The 21,512-nt window shown below is 41.9% G+C and overlaps 1 protein-coding gene across 2 annotated transcripts in view; it reads left to right on the forward strand.

Annotated features, from left to right (window-relative positions):
• The first annotated feature begins 303 nt into the window (after nucleotides 1–303).
• Nucleotides 304–21,512, forward strand: part of nkain2 (sodium/potassium transporting ATPase interacting 2) — a 68,699-nt gene continuing 47,490 nt past the window's right edge. For both annotated transcript variants that reach the window (XM_053444524.1, XM_053444525.1), the window contains exon 1: nucleotides 304–357. In XM_053444524.1, the coding sequence (XP_053300499.1) occupies nucleotides 304–357 (54 nt within the window). The remainder of the gene's footprint in view (nucleotides 358–21,512) is intronic.

The following is a 21,512-nucleotide window of genomic DNA, read 5'->3' on the forward strand; positions in this document are numbered from 1 at the left end:
AATCGCCCACCTTCCATCTTTGATCACTGACCCCACGGGTGTTGGAAATCCAGGGGACCACATTTCAGCCTGTTAACCTGTCAAGCGGCTCCTCCTTTTGAATGAAGTGGTAGCATTTGGTTCCCCTGAGCTCCAGCGAGAGTACAGGGGCTGTGCTCTGCTCTGCGCCTCTCACCTGGGCTGCCGGCCAACCAGACAGGGCCCTCCGGGGGCTTGGATCTCGAACGTCCTGCTGGAGATTTGGGAGTTACCCAGAGTTTCCTCACCACGTGGGCCACGGGAGAGCAGAAGGAGGCGGACACCATGGGGTGCTGTAGTGGCAGGTGTACCTTGGCCTTCATCTGTGGCATGCAGCTGGTAAGTGTTAAGATTGCTATTGATTCTTTAGGAGGGTCGCTATTCAGGAAAATTGATCAAGAGAAAGAAAAGTGTTTTTTTTTTTAAAGAAATCTGGTAAGAATTCAACTGGAAAAGAATCAACAAAGAGACACCTTAACCCCGGTGACTTGACACGAAGGAGGGGACGGGTGGATGGAGAGGAAGAATGGATGAGTGAGGGGTCATATTCCAGAACTTAATAGGCGTGTAAGAAGTGATGATACAAGGTAGGATCTGTGTTGAGGGATAGATTGACGAATAGGAGGAGTGAACGGATGAATGGCTGTTGTTGGGAGCATAAGATAGATGGAGGAGGCATGGAGTGATGAATGGAGATGCTCGAGAAAAAAAGAGCTATGGTGGCAGGTAGATGTACGGAACGGGTGCATGTGATTTGTGGATAGAAATGTATGGATTAAGGGAACAGGAGGAATAGACTCGATATTTACTGATGCTATCAACTGCTGCCATTCTCTCTGTGTGCCTGTCTCCCTTTGTATCTCTCTGTCTCCCTTCGCCATCTGTGTCAATGGCAACTGGTGCCAGGCAAGACAACAGGGAGGGAGGGATGGGTCTGTAGGTGCATGTGAGGATGGGTGAGAAGGAACGACAATGATTTCACGGTTATTCAGTCCTGTGAATTCTCAGTAATCGATGACGAGTCCCTTTTGGTCTTATCGAAGAAAAGGGACCAAATGTAATGTAGGTGATCTTGACTCAGATTAATAATTTTCAAGGACATATGTAGTTCAGTGGATGTGAGTAATGGAGAACTCTAACTCCTAATATATTATGGCCGAATAAAGTTCTCATTCAAACATAGACAAATGTACTAGCAGTTGCTGAGTTGCTCTCATTTGTCATTCGAAAGCCTCAAGTTTGGTGTTTTTTATCCAAGGCCATCTTGGTCTTTTGAAACCATGAGTAATCCTATCTGGAGGAGCAGATGCCACGTGCGACTTGCAGCCATTGCATGGTACTCGCTGTCAGTTAGTCACATGATATCCATGGCCCCCTGCATACTGTCCTTTATTGTCTATTTTACTCTAAATGGGACCATCATTTAATGAATGGGCAGGTAGCGCTCACTGGCTCAGAACGCTGTCTCTGTTGGGGTCGGGTTATACATTTGTTCGGGCTTGTCACTATGAGCAACAGCTTTCACATTACATGCAGTAATTTGCCCCATTATTCATATACATATTTTAGTCAGTGCAGCTTTAATAAACCAAAGATATCTAGGACACACAAGACATTTAGATTAAGATACATGACCGGTACTTGTGTCCCGGCTGTGAGAAGTTGCTTGCTTGCTGTTGCTTCTTCGATCACGGCGAAGCTCTTCTCCTTGAATACCTGTAAACAATTACCATTATTGCTGAACATTGACCGAGACCAATAACTGGGACTGGAGAGCAATCAGTCCAGGCAGGATTCTCTGGAGGATTGCCCTGGGAAATAAAGGAAATCGCTGCCTCAATTGGACGAAGAGGAAAGAGGTTTTGTCAGAGAGGGGCCACTCATGTCAAAATAGATCCTGAATTTCTTCAAACCATGTGTGCACAGCAACGGATGGTGTTTTAGAAAGTAGATTGGGACTACACTATGCATGTGCACTGACTATTATTCATGAGAGTGCTTATGCTGTAGCATTCTCCGCTCGTGGAGTCATGTACAGTAAGTGTGTGCAAACTTAAGACCTATTGTCATGTTGAATAGGGCACTGTGGCTGACACAACACCATGTGTGTGTGTGCACGCATGTGTGTTTGCATTCAGTGCAACAGATCCATGAAAGGCACCTAATTTACTGTGAATGACCCTTTCTGTGGAAGTCAACGGTTGTGGAAGGCCCATTGTGCTATGAAATGGGACATTGCTACGCACATTTTCATAACAAGTTCAAATGGAAAAACGGCAGTTTAAGTCAACTTGTCCACAGTTCCAATGAAAATGAGATTTTCCACATGTGTGTGCAGCCATGAAACACACCATTGTGTTGTAAATGGAGATGCTGGGTTTTTCCATAAGCGAAAATAGAGGGAGTATGTTCGTGTGTCTCTGTTTGTGTGTGTGTTTGTGTGTGTGTGCTTGTGAATGAGATGCTGTCATAGTGATAGTCATTGTGTCTAATGTGGTGGAACTAATGCTATGCCATAGTCAACAACATGTTTTGCTCTGCTAACTGTTGTAATAGCTAAGCCAGCTGATACCACCGCTGGCTGAGCCGGAGGTCTAACACTACTGTATTTTACAGTTTGGCCATGCACAGTTAGCTCGGTTATGGCTGAAACCATTTAGACACAGGCCTCCTGATGGGGTATTCACATAACGCAGACTGTGAAGATGCAATTTTACAGATACTGTTAAATTGTTTTCGCAAGATCTAGGTCCGTCATTGCTGTTATTACTCACAGGAAACCCCCCGGTACAGTCAAACAATTTTCACCACAAATTGGAACTCAGCCCTTTTCTCTGCTTGAAACCCCCAGTTGGAGCTGACTGGTTTTGCCACGTGAGCTTCCGCATTAATAGTTGACCTCACGGTGTAGAAGACAATGCAGGTCAGTGCGGCGTCTTATGTAGTGGAACTGATATCTAATGTCACTTCTAACAGCAGTTTTTCTCCTGCTTCATTAGCCGAGTTAATTGCAGAGTTATCTGATGTCACCATAGCTGAGCAGGGATCAGTGATCCAGGTTGGAGAAGAAGTTCGTCTACTTCATAGTTGACGTCACCACGGGCCAAGTCAATTAGTCCCGCCAGAGGAAATAGTGCCTGGTTGTAATTCAAATTAGATCAAATGTTGTGTATTCCCGTGTATGAGGTGCATGAGCTAGCTTAATTAGGTCACCAGTCAATTTTAAAGCCTTGTGTCTGCTTTGCTACAATAGCTATTGGTGTTGGTTATTTTTAGACTTGGACTTGCCCCCCTTGTTGCTTTAGATATTTAAAAACAATGAATGATTTTCATCATCATCGTTCAACAATATATATGTGTATAAGACTAATACTTTACATTGATGTGTAAAGTTTATGAATTTACATAGTTCATGACAATTTCACTCAGGCCCCACGGATCTGATGCAAGTATCTTTGCTAGTTTCACACTGACGCATTTGTAATTTTACCGTCCAGTGACCATGTTAAAGAACAAATTCCCTCTCCCATCTGGGAAATCTTCTATTTTAATTGCAATCTGTCAAGATGCGAGCATTCCTGGCTTTTAAAGGCGACAGCAGATGACACTTTGATTGGTTTATTGCATGTTACATCCCAAACGCACTCATACACAATTATAACCCTCTAGAACCACGAGCTTGGAGTTTTCTGCCATTTAACAATTTGTACATGCTCCTAATGTATATCAGCCCGTGCACTCAGATGGTAAAAATGGAGCCCTCGATGTCAGTATCTCAAAGGACATGTTGACATTTTGAGAAATGCACTTATTTGTATTCTTGTCAATAGTTAGATGAGAAGATCAATACCACTCTCGTATCTGTATGCCACTGCAAACACAAAGTTACTGCCAGTTAGCTTAGCGTAGCATGAAAATTGAAAACAAAACCTCTAAAGCTCATACACACAACATGTCTAGTTAATTTAAAATGACAAGTTGCAGTTTGACTGACAGTTGAATATTTTTTGGCAATGACATCAGTCTTTTTGTCAACCAGCAAACAATACCAGTAAGTCCCTGTATCTGGCCAAAATTTATTCGCAAACAGTTGACCCAAAAATATGTGATACAAAAATCAGTGGTGTCCATCTTGTTGTTTACAGTCACTCTTGACAACCAATTCAACAAGGGTGGGTCCCAGAATTTGGAACATTTTTTGAAAAAGGGGATATTGAAGTTGACGAGAGTGGGAAAATAGCAGTGGCAATTTTCTTCAACACTCATTTGACTTCAGTTCAACCTCCGAGGCAGCAACAGTGATATTATGGTGAGAAAGATGACACACATACCCAGTGTGTCATGTCAAAGTGTGTCGTGGTGCGGTGAGCAGAACAGAGGGGGAGGTTAGAAAGTTGGAACAGGCACAGAAAAGACGAGAGCACGATGATGGCAGCCTGTCAGATGTTGTTTTTACCAACACCTTTGCACACACACACACACACATATAGATACACATATGTCACTGTTGACTCACTTGCTGTGGCAATGGTTGTGGTCCTTGTTGCTATATCAGTCCGCACACCCACTGCCTGCTGTCACAAAGATGATGACTAAATAATCCAATGGCGTGATAGGTAACAGGATGGCAACTGGTGTCCTCGCTCCATTGGCTGGCTCGGAGGAGTTTGTGCAGACGGCAGGTGGGTGTTAATGTTGATGCAATGTTCATTATGTTGTTGGGGTGTAAGTTAATTGAATAGATTGGAGCAGAAGTAAAGCCCCATGATTCAATGTGGCGCACGATCATGGTGAGATGATAATCAATTATCCAGTGGAGCAAAAATACAATTTTGTTAATTTTCCAAAAGGACATTTTCAGGAAACATCAATCATGAGACAAATTGTCGACAATACTGATCTTTGTACAAGTGTACAAGGCAAAGGTTGTATACACGAGACAAGTTTGACCAAACAGGTTGACCATACAGCAGCCATAGGCTATCTGAGACACAGTGTTTGTCTGTCTGTGGCAGTACGTTCCTGTGACATTTCCACCACTGAGGGACATAATGAATAATTTACCAAACGGAGGCAGTGACATGAATACAGAAATCGTACCTCTGCATGTGTGCCGCGTGGTACCTGATTGCAAAACAGTGACTGTGCAGACATTGACACCAAGAAGTCAATACCGATCATGATGGTGTTACGGGGGGGGAGGGGGGGGGGGGGGAGCAGAATCAATCGATGAAGACGTGTTGGATTTTCAAGAACCACAGTTTAAAGTGATTTTGACTTGGAAATAATCAACAACTCATCAATTTACAAATCAAAAAAATTGAATTAAAACATCCACTGGTGACACTGGTTTAATAATATCTGTTGAATCAGTTTCTACTGGAATAAATTGTCCATTATCATTGCTGTTTTGCAAAAAAATTCTCTCCCTCGCGGTCTGATTCTTGCTCAGCCACCATATCATTTTATTAGCAATGTTCAGGCTCTGTTATTTTTGCAAAACGCTTCCATCACTTGCTGTCGGTTTTTCAGCATTTTGAAGCAAATCCATGTGGGGGTAGTTTCAGTCGAAAGCTAAGGCGGCTCCTGCACTCTGACAGCGAACATAATCTTCAGACCTCCGTCCTCATCAGCTCAACTCTGCGAGATAAAAAGGCTTTGCTATCCTTTATAGAAAATGCCGCTTTCAACGAGGGACACACACAATCTCGCCTCAGCGTCTATAGATTTTCTGTCGCGCTGTCTTTTACGCAGTCTCTAATTTGTCAGTCTCTCTACCCCCAGGTCTCTTATTTTTATGTATGCCCCCTTTTCTCTGTGTATGTCTTTTTTGGGCCTTTTTCAGTCTTAATTCTTGTTTCTTTATGTTTTTGCTCGGAGGAATGCAGTAATCACACCTTGGCAACACGGACTTGATTAGCAATTCATTCAACGTGTTCAATCGAGGTCTGTGCACAAAACAAGCTTTCACCTACTGGTCCTGTTCAGGTAGTTCCATTTTGCAACTAAGTCTAACATCAGACCTCAGGCAGATCCGCACAAGCTGCAGACGTGTTGTCCAGGTTCTTCTTGGTGAATAAGGGGGAATTGGACTTAAAAGCCTTTCAACTTTTAACAAAAGGCAATGTAATTTTAAACATTGAGACCTTCATTTCACATAGAATCACACCAAAGTAGGTGTATGCCTTTGGTGGTGGAAATTTAGGCCGTTGCTTTCGGATTTCTATCAGTTACGGATAGTAAGCTAAAGCAAACTCCTTCAGGTAACTGTGAATACTAATGGTGGCAGTTCACACCAAAATTATGCGGCGCACCAAACTTGCTTTAAACTAAAGTTTGAGTTTGGCATAATCAAAAGTGACTGTGTCTGGAAAACCATAGAAAAAAAACTATATAAAATGAAAATAAGTAATTATCTTCTCAACCTGGAGGTCCTTTCTAGGCTGTATCCAACTACTTTAACCGAAGCCGTCAAAAATGAAACCTTCTTACATCTAGAAAGTCGGGAGTTGTGACACATAGCGAGCAAATAATGCTGTAAAATTGTGAAATCTTGTAGGCACTACTCATGCTGTTTGGTTGTAAATGTGATACCATACTTCTTGTGCTGGAAAAAAAGATCAATCAGCCTAAGGAAATCCATCATAAAGCTGTCAGCAAACAGTGCAGACTTCTTCACAACCTGGACTCCTTAAACTAAGTCAATATATTAGGGTTTGGAAAAAGACCAACTTTTGAAATGGAAAATATGTGGTAAAGAGTATTTTTCTATGCTGGAATGTGTCCAAGGGACGTGCAGGGGACAGTTAGATCCTCCCAGCCTGGATGTTTGACTGCAGCAGCCTGATCACAAGGTGCATCACAGAACTGGAGGTGACAGAGCTTCTCTCCAATGACCCTTCACCAATTGATCTATGATGGCCCAGATAGAGTAACGGAAGTGTGTGGTTGTCCAGTGTTTGTGCGTCCACTCTTAGCTCCCGGTGTCATATTTAAGTCAATTAGTCGCTTGTGCCACTGAGAGCTGCAGACCCTTCACATGTCTTAGTGTGTGGTCCATTAGCATCTGTTATTCAATATCTTTTAACGTATGGAGATTTCCTTACGTTTGCCTTATATTGAAAACTTAAACATGTCGCTGCGCTTTTCTGTCTGTTTAACATAATATCTTTTTTACATGCATATTATTTAAATGTACACATTTGCCCATGTCATGTAATCTCATGAAAACAGGTTTGTCAAGAAAGCTATTTTCAGTGTGGGTTCCTCAGAACCAGGCCTAAAGGATATAATTCATTACTAGACTATGTATTTATATATTTATTTGATAGGGACAGAGCACATTAATAAACATTGATATGAAAACAAAAATTTAAGAATGCTAAAACAAGTTACAGTTAAGCTAGCAACTCTAAGAGAGGTAATGACTATTTATCCAATGGTTGTGTCAACTTCTCAGCACTAGAGTAAAAGTAAAAAGACCACCCACGTCAATAGGAATCATGAATGCCAATACATCTTATTAAGACACTCTGTTAATACTGCTATATGGCTGAAATTGTGAAATTTTTGATTGCAATAACTTACTGTACGAGTTACCATAAAGCGTAACACAAGAAATGTTTGCATTCCTGGCTGCCTCCAATATAAGATTTGTAGATTGGTGTCTCTGTCTGTCTATGAGGTCTTTAGGAAAAGGCTGGACTGTAAGGGCTGGACGTTAGGAGAGAGGATTTCAAGGTTTTAATAGAACAACATGAGTAGAGAATGAATGTAGATCCAGAGGCAGACCGGAGTCGGAGTGAGTACATGCCGTGCTGGTGGGTGGCTGAGCGTGGCGGTTATGTCAGGGCTGGCAGGTGATTCTGGGTGCAGTCAAAGAAAAACACATGTTGAGTTTAGGATGAACAAAGGAGCTGTAAACTCAGAGAGATAGCAAATAGGTAAGTTCTCTGCAGAAGCACAAATACTGCACTGAGAGGGGCGGTTCTTGTTGGAGTCTTGTGGTCCTAACTGCTGAATGAAAAGTGCAGTTTGTGAGATGTGGTTGTATGAAAACTTTGAAGAACTCTTAGCACAAGACGGGATCACCAGCACTAGAATCACCACTTTACTAGTATTGTTGAACGTTTTCTCACAAACTCCACTTCTAGATGTTTTTATTGAAAAACCACAACAACGCTTTCTCTCTCGGTTGAGGTTGTGGGATGTGTTGTTAAAGCACTCAGGCTCACGGCAAGGGTGCAACACCACGATACTGTATCAACTCACACTGTTATTTTGAAAAACAGTGTGTGGAAGAGTGAGAATCTGTAAAAAATGAAATCTTTTTATTTGAGTTAGAGAAGCTGACTCAATCTACACTCCTCCACAGCTCAGTGGAGGCTGTAAACTGAGCCCTTACACTGTTGGATTATTTGTTGTGTAGTCTCAGTGATACTGACACACATGGTGTGAAATCACATCCACTGTGCAGACCACTGTTGTGACTCCATGTGGCAGTGGCACGAATCTGGACTGTAGCACACAGTGTTATCTAACAGCAAATACTCTTAGTTATCACTAAGTAGTGTGGATGCAGTCTTTGTTCAGGCTTTGATTTAGGGCAGGCTGGACTTTAACTATATTCTTTCAAACCTCAGTTGCTGCGGTTTTCTTTTTACAAAGTACAAATCAATGTTGCAGCTGTTTCTGAAAATATTTTTCCCTGCCCCAGTTCATGCAGTGGTGTTACACTCTGAGGCATCGTTTTTATTACAAACATTCTTCAGATACAGACACCAGCTGCAGAGAACAGCCAAACCTTTCATTTTCAGTTTATTATAGAGGCAACGTTGATAAGCTATGACTGATCTAATCCTCCACCACTGATGTCATGAAGTGATGTTAGAAAAGTAATAAGGTTTGGTAAAAGATTTGTTTGATGATAAAAAGGAATATGCACCTTGGGAGTTGTAGTGAACTTTTGACGTTTGATCATATACCATAAATGAAGATGGACGATGCATCTACATTTCCCCCCATTTTTCCAGAACTTTAGCAAGGATATCCTCGGTAAGAACGCTGCCATCTTGCGCCATTGATGATATTTGGAGCCAAATTCCAAACGAGGAATGGAACCGTGATATTTAAGCCCTGCAGATAAACGCGCTTGACCAATCTTGAATCAGTCAGTGTGATAAGAAAATGATAGAAACCATCTATGAGAAAAATTTATTCAACATGTTTTTTGAGTTTTTTGTTTGGTCTATGTCCCGGCCAGTAACGTGGATAAGGTTTATGACGAGGGGAGAGTTCAATGTTTTCCTACTGGGAGTTACTTTTTATTGTCTAGAAAATGAATGAGTAGCAGTTCATTAGTGTTTAGCGTCTCGCACAATTCTGCATTTCAGATGCAGGAAGTTCATCTTTCTTTTATCTGTAATACCAAAAACAAGGAGGCAGCAAACACATCAACGTATGAGTTTATCTAAAGAGGAAAAAACAACCAAGCAATGAAGCATTGGAAATAAAAATGTTTTGAATCCTTCAAAGCCTTTATTCATGTCATTAATGAGAGTTTTTGTTGATGTAAATTTTCAAAGTAATGTTCACGGCGTCCCCAAAATCCTCAGATGCTTTCATCTTCAGCTGCGGCTGTGGGGGAGACTCACTTCACTTTTGCAGCCGGTCCTATTCTCAGTGGCTTGTTGCTTCAGAGCAATCTGGTGGCCTATTTCAATCTTCCTTCATCACATTCCCCGAGTCCTGACCCCATCTTTAAAAATCGCCTCCGGCTTCGTATCGACACTCGGCAGCAGCGAGCGCGAGGAAAGTGAGGGGATGACATGCAACAAAGGTCACATCAGGGGAGTGTGTGTCTGTCCCCGCCGAGCTGCTAAAATGTGCATCAGCGGCGGTGGAAGCCGACCTTGTGCGTGACCACTGCTGATGGATGAGCTGGGATGATGTTTGGCCAAAGACTGCTGCTTCAATATTTACACACAAGGCTGACAGGCGGACTGACAAAGAGGGTGGACAGATAGACACATCGACAGACACCCTCTGTTATATTTTAATACACTTTAAGCTGCGGTGCTGACTTCCTGTTCCTTGCTGGGCTCCTGTATTGTTATTTACCCCTCAAGGTGAAACCCTCCTCTATTGTTCTCAGAGAAGTCATATCCTGTTGATGTAGTTGTTGCCGTTGTTGTTTCTCCCGCGAATTCTGTTATTCCGCCTGCGCAGACATTCTGATCTTATTACATCAAAGGGGTGCTGGAATTACAATGACGAGCGACTGCAAAGCAATGCCTCGAGCTTCATTACACATAATCACGAGACGGAGGAATGACTGGTGTCAGACGATAACCTGCTATCTGGAGCGAGAACAACTGCGTTTCCTGATTGACACACTGATGTTTTGTTGAGCAGGTTTCGGGGGTGGGGGAAAAGTTGCTCACTACAGAATGACGTGACTGACACTTTAAATTTAGCTGAAAAGGCAAGAAAAGTGAGTCACAGGTTTGTCTCGTGGGAGCAGTGATAATATTTTTCATTAATTTCAATTTTATTCGTCTAGGTTTTTCGTACAGAAAGGAATTACATTCAAACAATGTGGTTATGCTCCCATTAAGTCCAGTATTCTTGTCCTCGTAGATATTCTATAAAGATCATAACATTGGCCACAGTTGGATAAACATGGTCAGAAACTTGTAAATGTCTCTAATGTATTGTTATATTCTATGCATCGTCTTTCTTCCGCTGTTCCACCGTGTCGTCTTCTTTCTCTATCATTGTTGCTTTGTAATTTTTCTTTCTGTGTCTCTCAATCTTTATCTCGGGCTCGCGCTCTCTTTTATTCTCTCTTTCGCTGCGGTGCACAGGCTCTCCCAGGCCATTTGAGTTGGTCAGGGAGCTGTGAAAAGCCGTGAAAACGATGTCTGTGTGCCTTTGCGTCCGAATCCTTTTGGGAGTGCCTTCGTGTCTGTGTGTCTGCGACAGCCAAGGTAGCGGAGCGTGGTACGTCTCGCTGTAGAAGCCCTTCAACTGGGATGAGGAGCCAAGGGAGGAAGGGAAGAAAGGATGGTTGGATAGATGTTCTCTAAGAGGATAGATGAATGTCTGTGCGTGGATCAATATTGGGATGGAGGGATCGAGAGTTTGGACGAATCAATGGAGAGAGGTCTGGGGAAGATGATTTGGGGAAGCAGAGGAGGAACAGAGGATAACGAGAGAGGATGGATCGATGATGGACAGATACTGAAGATGTATGGATGAACCGATGATTAATAAACGGATGGGTCGTTGAGTTTTCAGAAATGGGCGTGGATTGCTGTCAGTGGTAAGATCCAATGAGTTAAGTTGGATGTTGGCTTTGTGACAGCGGTGGTTGGACGTAGGGATATGTTTGGATTTGGGTTATAGTCAAGGGAAATAAAAATTGACAGGAAAACAGACTTATTTTCATTCTCCATGCCCTGGCCCCCTCCTCCACCGCTATACTCCATTCCATGAAACATACCATTGTCAGATATGAGTCTGCTCACCATCCCCTGTACCAGCCTGAGAATCTACATTGTCAGGGAATCCAGTGTGGTCGCCCTCACCCTCTTGAACTCTCCACTCAAAGATCTGCAATGTCCCAAATCTGGACACCTTTAAAAGTCTTCTCAAAACCCACCTGTTCAGAAACAAGTTCATGTCACCACTTCTTTGGTTATCCCCAGCAAGTATTTCTACTTTGATTATCTGTCCTTTGTTTGTTTCATTTTTTTTCATTATCCTAACTTGTGGCTTTTGAAAGTTGCTATCTAGATGCAAATCCTAATTATTCTTGTTGTTATTATTAAGGTAAGCCTATCCACATGGCTTAAAGGTTGTGCATGATGCTTACTTTGTCCACTATCCATTTCTACAATGGTGTGCACAAACCCAAACTGTATTTACCACCGTGTCTGTTCAATCACGCTGCCTCGTCAAAGCTTCAAGCCACATCCTTTTAATTTATCTTATTTTATAGCCTTAACAGATTTACACCGTGGGTTTGACAATGTTTCATGATGAGATTTTATTTGAAAATGACCTCTTCATATTCAGATTTCCCTCCAGGCAGATGAATAGAACCCTCTTGGAAGTACTTCGCTGTGTAACAGACTGTAATAAATTGGTGACTAACTTACGTTGAAGGGATTGTTTGTTTTCTAATCATATTAATACGTTTGGAAAGTGATGCTTATATTGCTGAAATGACAGTGACAGGGTTTTAACAGTGGCCAAACTGAATAGAGGTGACAGAGAGGAGAAACACATCTGGTTGATTAACAAGCTTTACCTCATTTTACCCTCCGCTGTGGAGAGCGGTGCTGATTTTTGCGGAGACAGATACGTTAAGTACTTCAATCACTGATGGATTGTCTGCATCCATATAGTGCTTTTTTCAGTCTTAACGACCACTCAAAGCACTTTTACACTACGAGTCACATTCACACACACATTCATGCAGTGCCTCTATATATAGTTTTTTATCACAGCAGTCAAAGATTCACTGTTTTGCCCAAGGATACTTGTGGACTTGTGGACATGTGGACTTGAGGAGCCAGAAATTGAACCACTGACCCTTACGATCCAAAGGCCTCTTTCCACTGGCCAAAACCCCATCAGCACACTGTAACATCTGTTTTTTGTCTGCAATGGGAATTGATTCACTTGCCCTTTTTTCTTTGTCTTCTTTATTTTGGCAGTTTAGTCTAGCTGTGTATGTTTTTTCCAGTTATATGATGTGCATTGTACTTCTGGGTGTAAATACCCATTAATTGGTGTTTATGTTTTTTTTACACCTTGGGAATAATGAACGATAGTCAATTGTTTTCTTTGTATTATGCAAGACAGAGAGGTGAGAGGGATTCTCAGTTTCTGGCGCTTTACATGACTCACCACTGGCAACTAGGAAAGGAGATGAACAAAAATCTGTACCTGCTAATTCAAAATCAAATTAAACATATACATAAACATTTAGCACTAGGAATGGTTTACATTAATACTGAGAAACAAGAAAAACACTCAAGAAAACAATCATCAAATAGTCAAAGTTGATCTTCGGTTTAAGAATTATGGAGAGGCAAGACTTTGTGCAACGGCCTGATTCTTCTGGTGGGTCACGACTTAAAAGAGGTTAAGAACCACTGAGCCCGACCACAGGATGTATCCTCATGATGCCTTCAGCTGTTTATTTATTCACACCACTCTCTCGTCTCCATCGCTCGAAAACTCTCTCCCATCCGATGTGAAGCCTCTCCTACTCTTTGATGTGATTGGCTGACAGTCAGAGGCAGTGGATGGAAGCCAGAAAAAGTGACAACGTTTTGAGAGCGGGCCAAGACCGAGCGTTATTGTCTGAAAAAATTTACTGGCCAAAACGGTGTGGGTGACCTTTATTGATTTTTACCTACTAAAGATTTACCCTCAGTTGGTCAATACGGACTCTTCCTCAGAGTTCAGAGGATCGATCGATTCACAGAGGGATCAAAGATCTCATTTTGAGCCTCCACTACATCCATCCCCGGGCTGTTGAGGAAACTACACACTCGGCGTAGTTCTATATTTTAGTATTAAGTGGAATCCATCATATGATTCAGGGAGGCCGACCCTTTCTATCTGCTGAAGATGCACCATCCATGCGTGTGCTCTCTTGAGATGCAGTTTAACACAATACAATCACATTCCTCCTCGTGTTACTTTAAACGTCAAGATGTTTCAGCGTCTCGGTTATTTTTGGCACTTCTTTGGGCTTCAATGCAGCAACACAACAGATGGTTTGCATTTAATCTCAAGGTAGTGTAGCAAAAAAATAAATAATGTTGTATTACCCATCACTCTCTCTTTGTACCTCATACATCTTTTAAAAAACAATTCATGCTTAAAAAGTCATAATCATGAGTTTACTTTGCAGGGTAATTTAAAATCCGATGCTTCTCATGCTTATTACTTCATATTGTGGCAGTAAAGATCATATTAAAGGCGGCTGCAGTCAGGGAATTGGACTGCCCTCTTATTTCAATTTGTGTGTGAAGCAGTGGTGAGAAGGTGCATTTAAGTGGAAACTTTTTTCTCAGATGGGTTCATTATGGCACGACTACATTCTGCACAGAACCTTCAACTTGCAAATATGGGAGGTTTAATAAGCCTCGGTATCTCAATGATAAAAAGCACCTCACAGAGTTCCTCCAGTTCCCACGCTTGCTTCATATCTACGTCACATGTTTCTGGCCTGAGCGCCTCAAACAACTGGACCAGAGTGAGTTGGAGTTGTCATTATACGTATAAACTTTTCTTAAGTAGGACAAAAACACCCTCAAGTGGGACTATAGAATAAATTATAAATGCTGAGACTGTTTGTGACCAACACATTTTTGTCCGCTGGCACAATAAATGGCCGACTCAACATGTTTACAGGAACATCCACAGAGAGACACACTGCGTGAAACACTTAAAGACTTTCCCTGTGAAAACATGTCCTTTTTTTAATTGTCCATTTTTTTGCCTTTACTCTTCTATGAGTGATCAGAATGTGTGCTCTTCACTCGGAGCCAGGTCATCATCCCGACCATGAATGTTTTTCTCCTTGCTCGGTTAAGCTGATAATAAACTAGACGGGACAAACAACTTCAGATGGTCCAATGCGCTGTCGATTTTGAATTCCAACAGCTTCCAAGAACTTTCCTCTTCAAATAGTTGGATCTAAGTGTCAGGGATTAGTTTAAAATGGCAATCACAAAGAATTCACGTTTTTTTATTTCATTGTTTTGTTGGATTTGCTGCCCAAAAATTCTCAAAATAGATCTATAAAAATACAACAATGACACAAAAGTGATTTGACAGATGCTTTTTTAAATCTTTGGTGGGTCTTCTTTTCTTTCTTTTTTTTAACTGTTGCCTCCGGTTGTCTCCTGTCGCTTTGCCAAACATTTCCATTAATATTTTGATCCAAAAATATATGACTTGGGTATTTGTTCCCTGAAACGCACACACAAAAGTGAACACACATTGTCACGCAATCCACAATTTCTTTTCCAGGCACACTGACATATCATTGCATGGAGGAAGCTTTAAGGACTAGAGACTCAAGAGTTCAACATTATACATTCATCTTAACCTGTAATCAGTTTCCCTCCACCACTCGTCCTCCTCTCCTCTCCTCTCTCCCCCTTTCCTCTCCTCTCAGTATGAATTGATTCAGTCTTATTACCTTACACACCTGCTCTCCGGTTTGGCTCCATTCTTTCTCCCTCTTTTACATAGAGAAACACACCTACAGGCACACACACACACACAATCACACACTACCTACCATCTTCTATTTTCTTGCCCTGCTCCCTCTGCTACACTCTCACAAACACACACACACACACACACACACACACACACACACACACACACACACACACACACAGTAATCAGATCTGGCAATCTCTTGTATTTTTTGAATACAGCAGCTAAAGTGAGATACAGATACAGTCTCAGCTTTCAGCTCTGCTCGGTTTCAGCATATCATCCAAACTGTAGTCACGTCAAACCAAAATAGAAGCACAGAATGTTTTGGAATGTGGGAGACACGGTGGTGGCATCAGGTTTTTTCTTCTGTGTGTGTGTGTGTGTGTATGTGTGTGTGTATGTCCACACATTGTCTTATGTATAGAACAACACGGTGCTCCATGCAATTAACAGGGAAAGACTGAGAGCTTTAACTCCTATAGAGCCACCTGTTTAAAAAACTGGACACATCCATGGCATCGTGGAGAGACGCTCAAGGCAAAAATACCATAAATGATGATGTACTGTATATGATTATGTACTGATCAACCACTTCATTAAAGCAAGATACTGGTGTTGACCATAGACTGTAAATATCGATGGATAACGTGTCTCTTATTCCTCCTGTTGTCCCAAAAATGTAATAAGATATCCTCGATACAGGTGCCGCCATCTTGCACTTTTGGAGTCATTTGAAGTCTGTGTGGTAGTGATCATGGAGGGAATCCGTGGTATTAAGGTTCCATTAGAGCAAACGCTCGACCAACCACGAGTCAGCCTCAGTCTGCAATCGAGATGATTCACAAATTTTTATAGCAACATTAAGCTTCTTGTAAGCAAACTTACTGGAAACTGAACACGTGGAGAAACACCAGTGTGAAATGAAGTACCCTAGAATGAAGGAAATCTTCTGTGATGCGTACTTTGACCCTTTCGTTTTGCCATCCACTAGCATGGAGGAGATTGGGTTTATGACCTATCAATCAGTTTGATTTGGTTTTACTTCTGTGGAGCGGTCATGTCATCCGTCTTCTGAAGACTTCTGCTGGTGACAGTGTAATTCTACGTTCCAACTTTGCGGTTGAGACGACAAAGTTGATGACAGGGATGGTGACACGATGCCATTGAGGTGCAAGTGGGAGGGTTATTTTGTGCTTCCACCTCAATTTTGCCAAATGTCAGCTTTCATAAGAAGACCTGCAGAGACTCAGGTCGCCATCAGACCGCTTTTAATTCAGAAGAAAAGCATTTGGAACTTCTCAAATTAAAGCATTTGAAATAAAAAACACCAATGCTCATCCTGGTATTTCTTGGGGACATAAGGGCAGCAGCTACTCAGTGGCTCAGATGGCAACGTCTGGATTTTTTTGTTTTTTCACCTTTTCAAATGTGCTGGAGCTTTATTAAACTTCCCTCTTACTCTCAGCAGTGTTTCATTTTCAGGTTGGCTATGCTGTTGCTTCGTAATAACTGCCTGCCCTAGTCTGCAGATACATGGGCGATACAAGACCGCAGTCTGTGTGTGTGTCTGTGTGTGTGTATCGCTGCCTGTTTTTATTGACCTATCAGTGACGTTGATTACATTAGCAGCTGCAGTTTGCGGCGTGACATTTGAAATCCATCCTATACTGACACAGACTGTGCAGTTGAATCCATATCGCAGCGGGAGCAGTCGTAATGACACTGGGCATGACGGAGGCAGCCGATCTAAAAACTTTCAAATAAAAAAGACTGTATCTGAACAAACATTAACACAAAGCGGGTCTTTCCTCTGAATCCGACATAATCATTCACTAAGCCTGATGAAAGCAAGCCAATATCATTTTGCAATCTGCAGGCCGTTTGCAGCGCGGACGACATGATTGATTGAAACAAAGGGAGACGATGTGTAATGCTGACACTGTCAGCTGTCCGAATCCCCAGAAAGGATTTTATGATTGATGGCAGGCAGTAGCATTTAGAAGTCTCACACCTCTGCACTGCACTCTCAGCACTCACTGTGATTACAACTGAGAGTGATTGTGCATGTGTGTGTGTGTGCGTGTGTGTGTGTGTCAGAGCGAGTGTGTACGAGAGACTTAGGAACAAGAGGAATCGAGCAACGGTGTTTGTGTGTGTGAGTCTGAAAGTGAGGGGTTGATTATGGTGGTGAGCGTGTGTGCAAAGGTGAGGATGCAGTCTGTCCGTGTGTGTGTGTGTTGCTGTGGAAACCTGAGTGCTACAGTGATGATGGAGGGAGGAGCAAGTCGGGGACTGTGGGAGGAATCTGGAGGAAAAGAAGCCCGCGAATCCGAAGAAGAACTGGAAGGTGTGGGAGATGGATGGATGGTTAAATAAAGCTGCAGCAGATGGTGAACGAGAGACAAGGTTGTGTGAAGGGGAGGAGGATGGAACAAATGGGATAAGGACAGAAGTATACAGGGAGGATGGAAAGAGAGGGAAGGAGTAATGTTGGAGCAGAGATGGGTCACAGAGGGAGGTGGAATGAATGTACAGGAAGGAGTGAAGGACACATTAAGGAGTGGCAGAAGGGAGCTAGAAGTTGAGATTGAGAAAGGGAGGGGAGGAGATGGGATATGTGCTCATGGGTGGGAAGCGTTAGAGCTGCCTTTACTGCGGCTTGTGTAGTTTACCTCCTGTTTTGTCACAAAAAGTGAGTAAATTAGATTTCTGCTGAAAGTTTTGGTATTGGTTTATTATTATCTGCACATGTGCCATCAAAACAAATTACAAACCACTGCAGAGACATACATATGATTTATGATATAACAAGTACAGCGTGATCAATTTGTTATTGGTCAAAATGAGCCTTCAATATGCAGACATATTTGTATTGACATGATACAAGCTGATACGACAACTTTTATTTTGTCAATTAATAGTTGAGATTATGGAATAACAAAAAAAACATGTTAGTTTGAAACAAGAAACAAACACTTGTCTCTTGTGGGTTTTGGTGACCCATTTATTCACACCACCTTATAGCTGCTGAATTCGGTAAAGAATTCGCCCACTCGCTACTTCAATACTTGAAACTATAACTCTTTTGTTTTAAACAATGTCTTTACAAAAGACTTTGTGACTCTAAACACTCAAGCTCACAACGTTTGTTAGATTCTTTTTTGTTTATTATAAAAACATGCTAATTTGATACCTCAAAGTGATAGTGTATGTGCATTAATTCGTCTGATACTTTGTGTGTGTGTGTCTGTTTGTGTGTGTGTGTTGGTGTGGGTGTGGGTGTGTGTGTGGTTGTGTGTGTTCGTCCCTGACTGTGGTTTCAGATGGAGGGTATGTGATAGGGCAAACACAGCGCTAATGGAGGCCTGTGTGTGTGTGTGGTATGGTTTTCAGCAGTCAAGAGGACACAGCAGGATAGGTGAGATGCCACTTAAATAGTGTGTATCTTTGTGTGTCTGTGTGTGTGTGTGAGCGTGAGCGGTAAGTGAGTCTGTCGTGTCATTGACGCCCCAGGTCCCAGGGCCATCTGTGTTCAAACCAAGGGACAAAACCCTTCTGCAGCTCTGTTCTGATTAACGAGTTATTGATGATGTACATTGCAGTTATGGGTGTGCGGCTATTTCCCCCCCCCCTTTTTGTAACTGAGCAAACACAGAGCAGACAACCAGGCCAAAACAACTAAAGGTCTGGAAACACCAGACAGTGATGCGGCGAAATTAATCTGCACCTATTGAAATATTTGCTTCTCCAAGTTTGTTGACACAGTGACAAGATTTGTGGCATCTAGAACTGGGAATAGCTCTTTTATAATAGTGGTGTTCATTGAGTTTATACTGTTGTATACAGTGCTGCATCCTCATCCTGCTGCATAAGTTAAAATGAGCAAATGTGAAATATTTGGCTGTTGCATTGACTGACTGGGTTCAGACCCTGGGGTTGGAAAGATCCACAGGTTCACTTAAATCCAACGAGAGATAATCATTGGTCGGTCAGTGGAAAACATGTCAGCTGGTTCAAAGCGTTATTGGTTAAAACTAACCAATTAACTTATTAAACTTAGTTAGTGTTGGTTTGTGTGTCTCTGCACACCGTGTCTTATTCTAGTGTGTTAATTAACACTTTAAATATCAGTAAGGATTCAGTGGAACTTATTCAGTGTCACCACCATATTTTAGGGCGGCTGAGGCTCACAAAGAGCGGGTCCTCCACTAATTAAAAGGTGAGTGGTTTGATCCCATGCTCCTCCATTCTGCAAGCCGAAGAGTCGTTGGGCAAGATACCTAACCCCAAATTGCCCCTGATGGCTCTACCGGCTGTGTATGAGTGATAAGTGATAGAATGGTGCACTGTATGAATGTGAGCGTGAGTGTGTGTGAATGGCAAAACTGTGCTAATAAGATATGATATCAAAAATACATCTGCTATTAAAAATGCAGACCCCCCCACGATAAATTCATAAAGACATTACTAATAGATTAATTTTGAAGCAGACCAACTACTGTGAATGTTTTCGCATTCTATTCAAGTTATTTTTCTTGTATCTCATCCTTTCCCCATCTTTAAGGAAATACACATTTATTTAAAAGCTAAGAAAAAAAAAAAAAATCATTGCATCCTTACCATTGTCAATGCGCTCCTAAAACTTTCATCGTGACAGGTCCGAGGTCTTTAGTGGCTCCACTGCTTGTTGGTGCACAAGAAGCATCACATTTGCATATTGGGGAGATAAACATTCCACAACTTTCTTTCCTCTTTTATTTTATATCAGGCTGTCAGGGCTCAGGCAGGATTCATTTCATTACTTTTTCAGCTTCCAATTTTCAGGACATGAAATGAGATCTTTTTGAAACTTTTCGCAAAAGTCGAGCCACAGATACTGCACCCTTTAATTATATATTCATACCAAACCGACTTTGCTAAGGTTTGCTTTGCTGTGCAGTTTTTCTCTATCATTACTAACATGGGAAACATCAAACATTAAATACCAGTGGCCCAGTGCTAGCATACATTCCATAGCTCAACACGACACGTGCCCATTACAGGAAAGTGATTTGTGTGTATTATATGTAATTTATGTACCTAAATATTCATGCGGCAATCAGGCTAAAGATTGTCCTTCCGACTCCTTGTAATGGCTGCAAGCTGGTGTGAGTTTATATTGGCTGTGATGGTTTTCTTTTTAATTAGATAGTGAACGGGAAAAACTAGCACAACAAACAGTCTAATGGAGGATTTCCACTGAGCTTATTACAACCCTCAGATGCATGTTCCACCCAAACGCATGACATTTCCTTGATAAACATCCTGAGTGGTATTACACATTAGTGATTTAGTCTTGTTAAGATCGGCTATAGAGGAAGCTGAGCAGTTAGCGGGCGCAGTGATCTGTGCGATGGCAGAGATAGCAGGGAGAGTGGAAACAAAGGCTGTGCCAAAGTCCCCTCAAAAAGCAGAGAATTTAATCAGGATAACCGCATTAATTTTAAATCAGTAAAGTTTAATATCACATCACTCCCGTATTGTTCTTATCCCCAAAGGCCAACAAGCGGAAATGCTGTCATGCCATTAACTTAATGAAAAACAAACACAGACACACAAACACACACACGCACACACACAAATGCTGACGTATACACTTTGTCATTTTGGTTATTTCTCTTGTTCTGAGAGGGGGAAAAAAGGCGAAGAGAATTTCTAAGAGCTTTTGTTTGGTGGAGGCGGACGATGCTGAAGCTGAGATTTTTGTCTTTGCAATATCTGTAAGTAGTGTGAGAGGCGGAGTGGCACGTTGGCTTTGGAAGGATACACACGGACACAGATGCATAAACTCACCACACGCACACGCACACACACACACACACACACACGCACACACACACACACACACACACACACAAACACACTTGATGGATTGAATTGGCTGTTAAATCTAATTACATTGGGAGGACCACACAAGCAGCTCTGGCATCATATGCACAAAGCCACATACTCTCACACACATTCATTTATTTAATCATATAACTGAGAGAAAACTAACAATATTAATAATTTAGCGTAATTTAATTTAAAAAAGGTCACACCTGTTTTATTTGTACTGGCGTATATTTTTGTAAATGAAATTGAACACTTAAGTGTTTTGAACTGTTGGCTAGACAAATCAAGCAATATAAAGCTGTCACCTTGAGCTCTGGCACAGTTGTGTTTGGCTATTGTTCAAGCATTTTATTAGCTAAATGACATTC

This window comes from Pleuronectes platessa, chromosome 17, assembly GCF_947347685.1.
Source record: "Pleuronectes platessa chromosome 17, fPlePla1.1, whole genome shotgun sequence".
In the NCBI taxonomy this organism is placed as follows: domain Eukaryota; kingdom Metazoa; phylum Chordata; class Actinopteri; order Pleuronectiformes; family Pleuronectidae; genus Pleuronectes; species Pleuronectes platessa.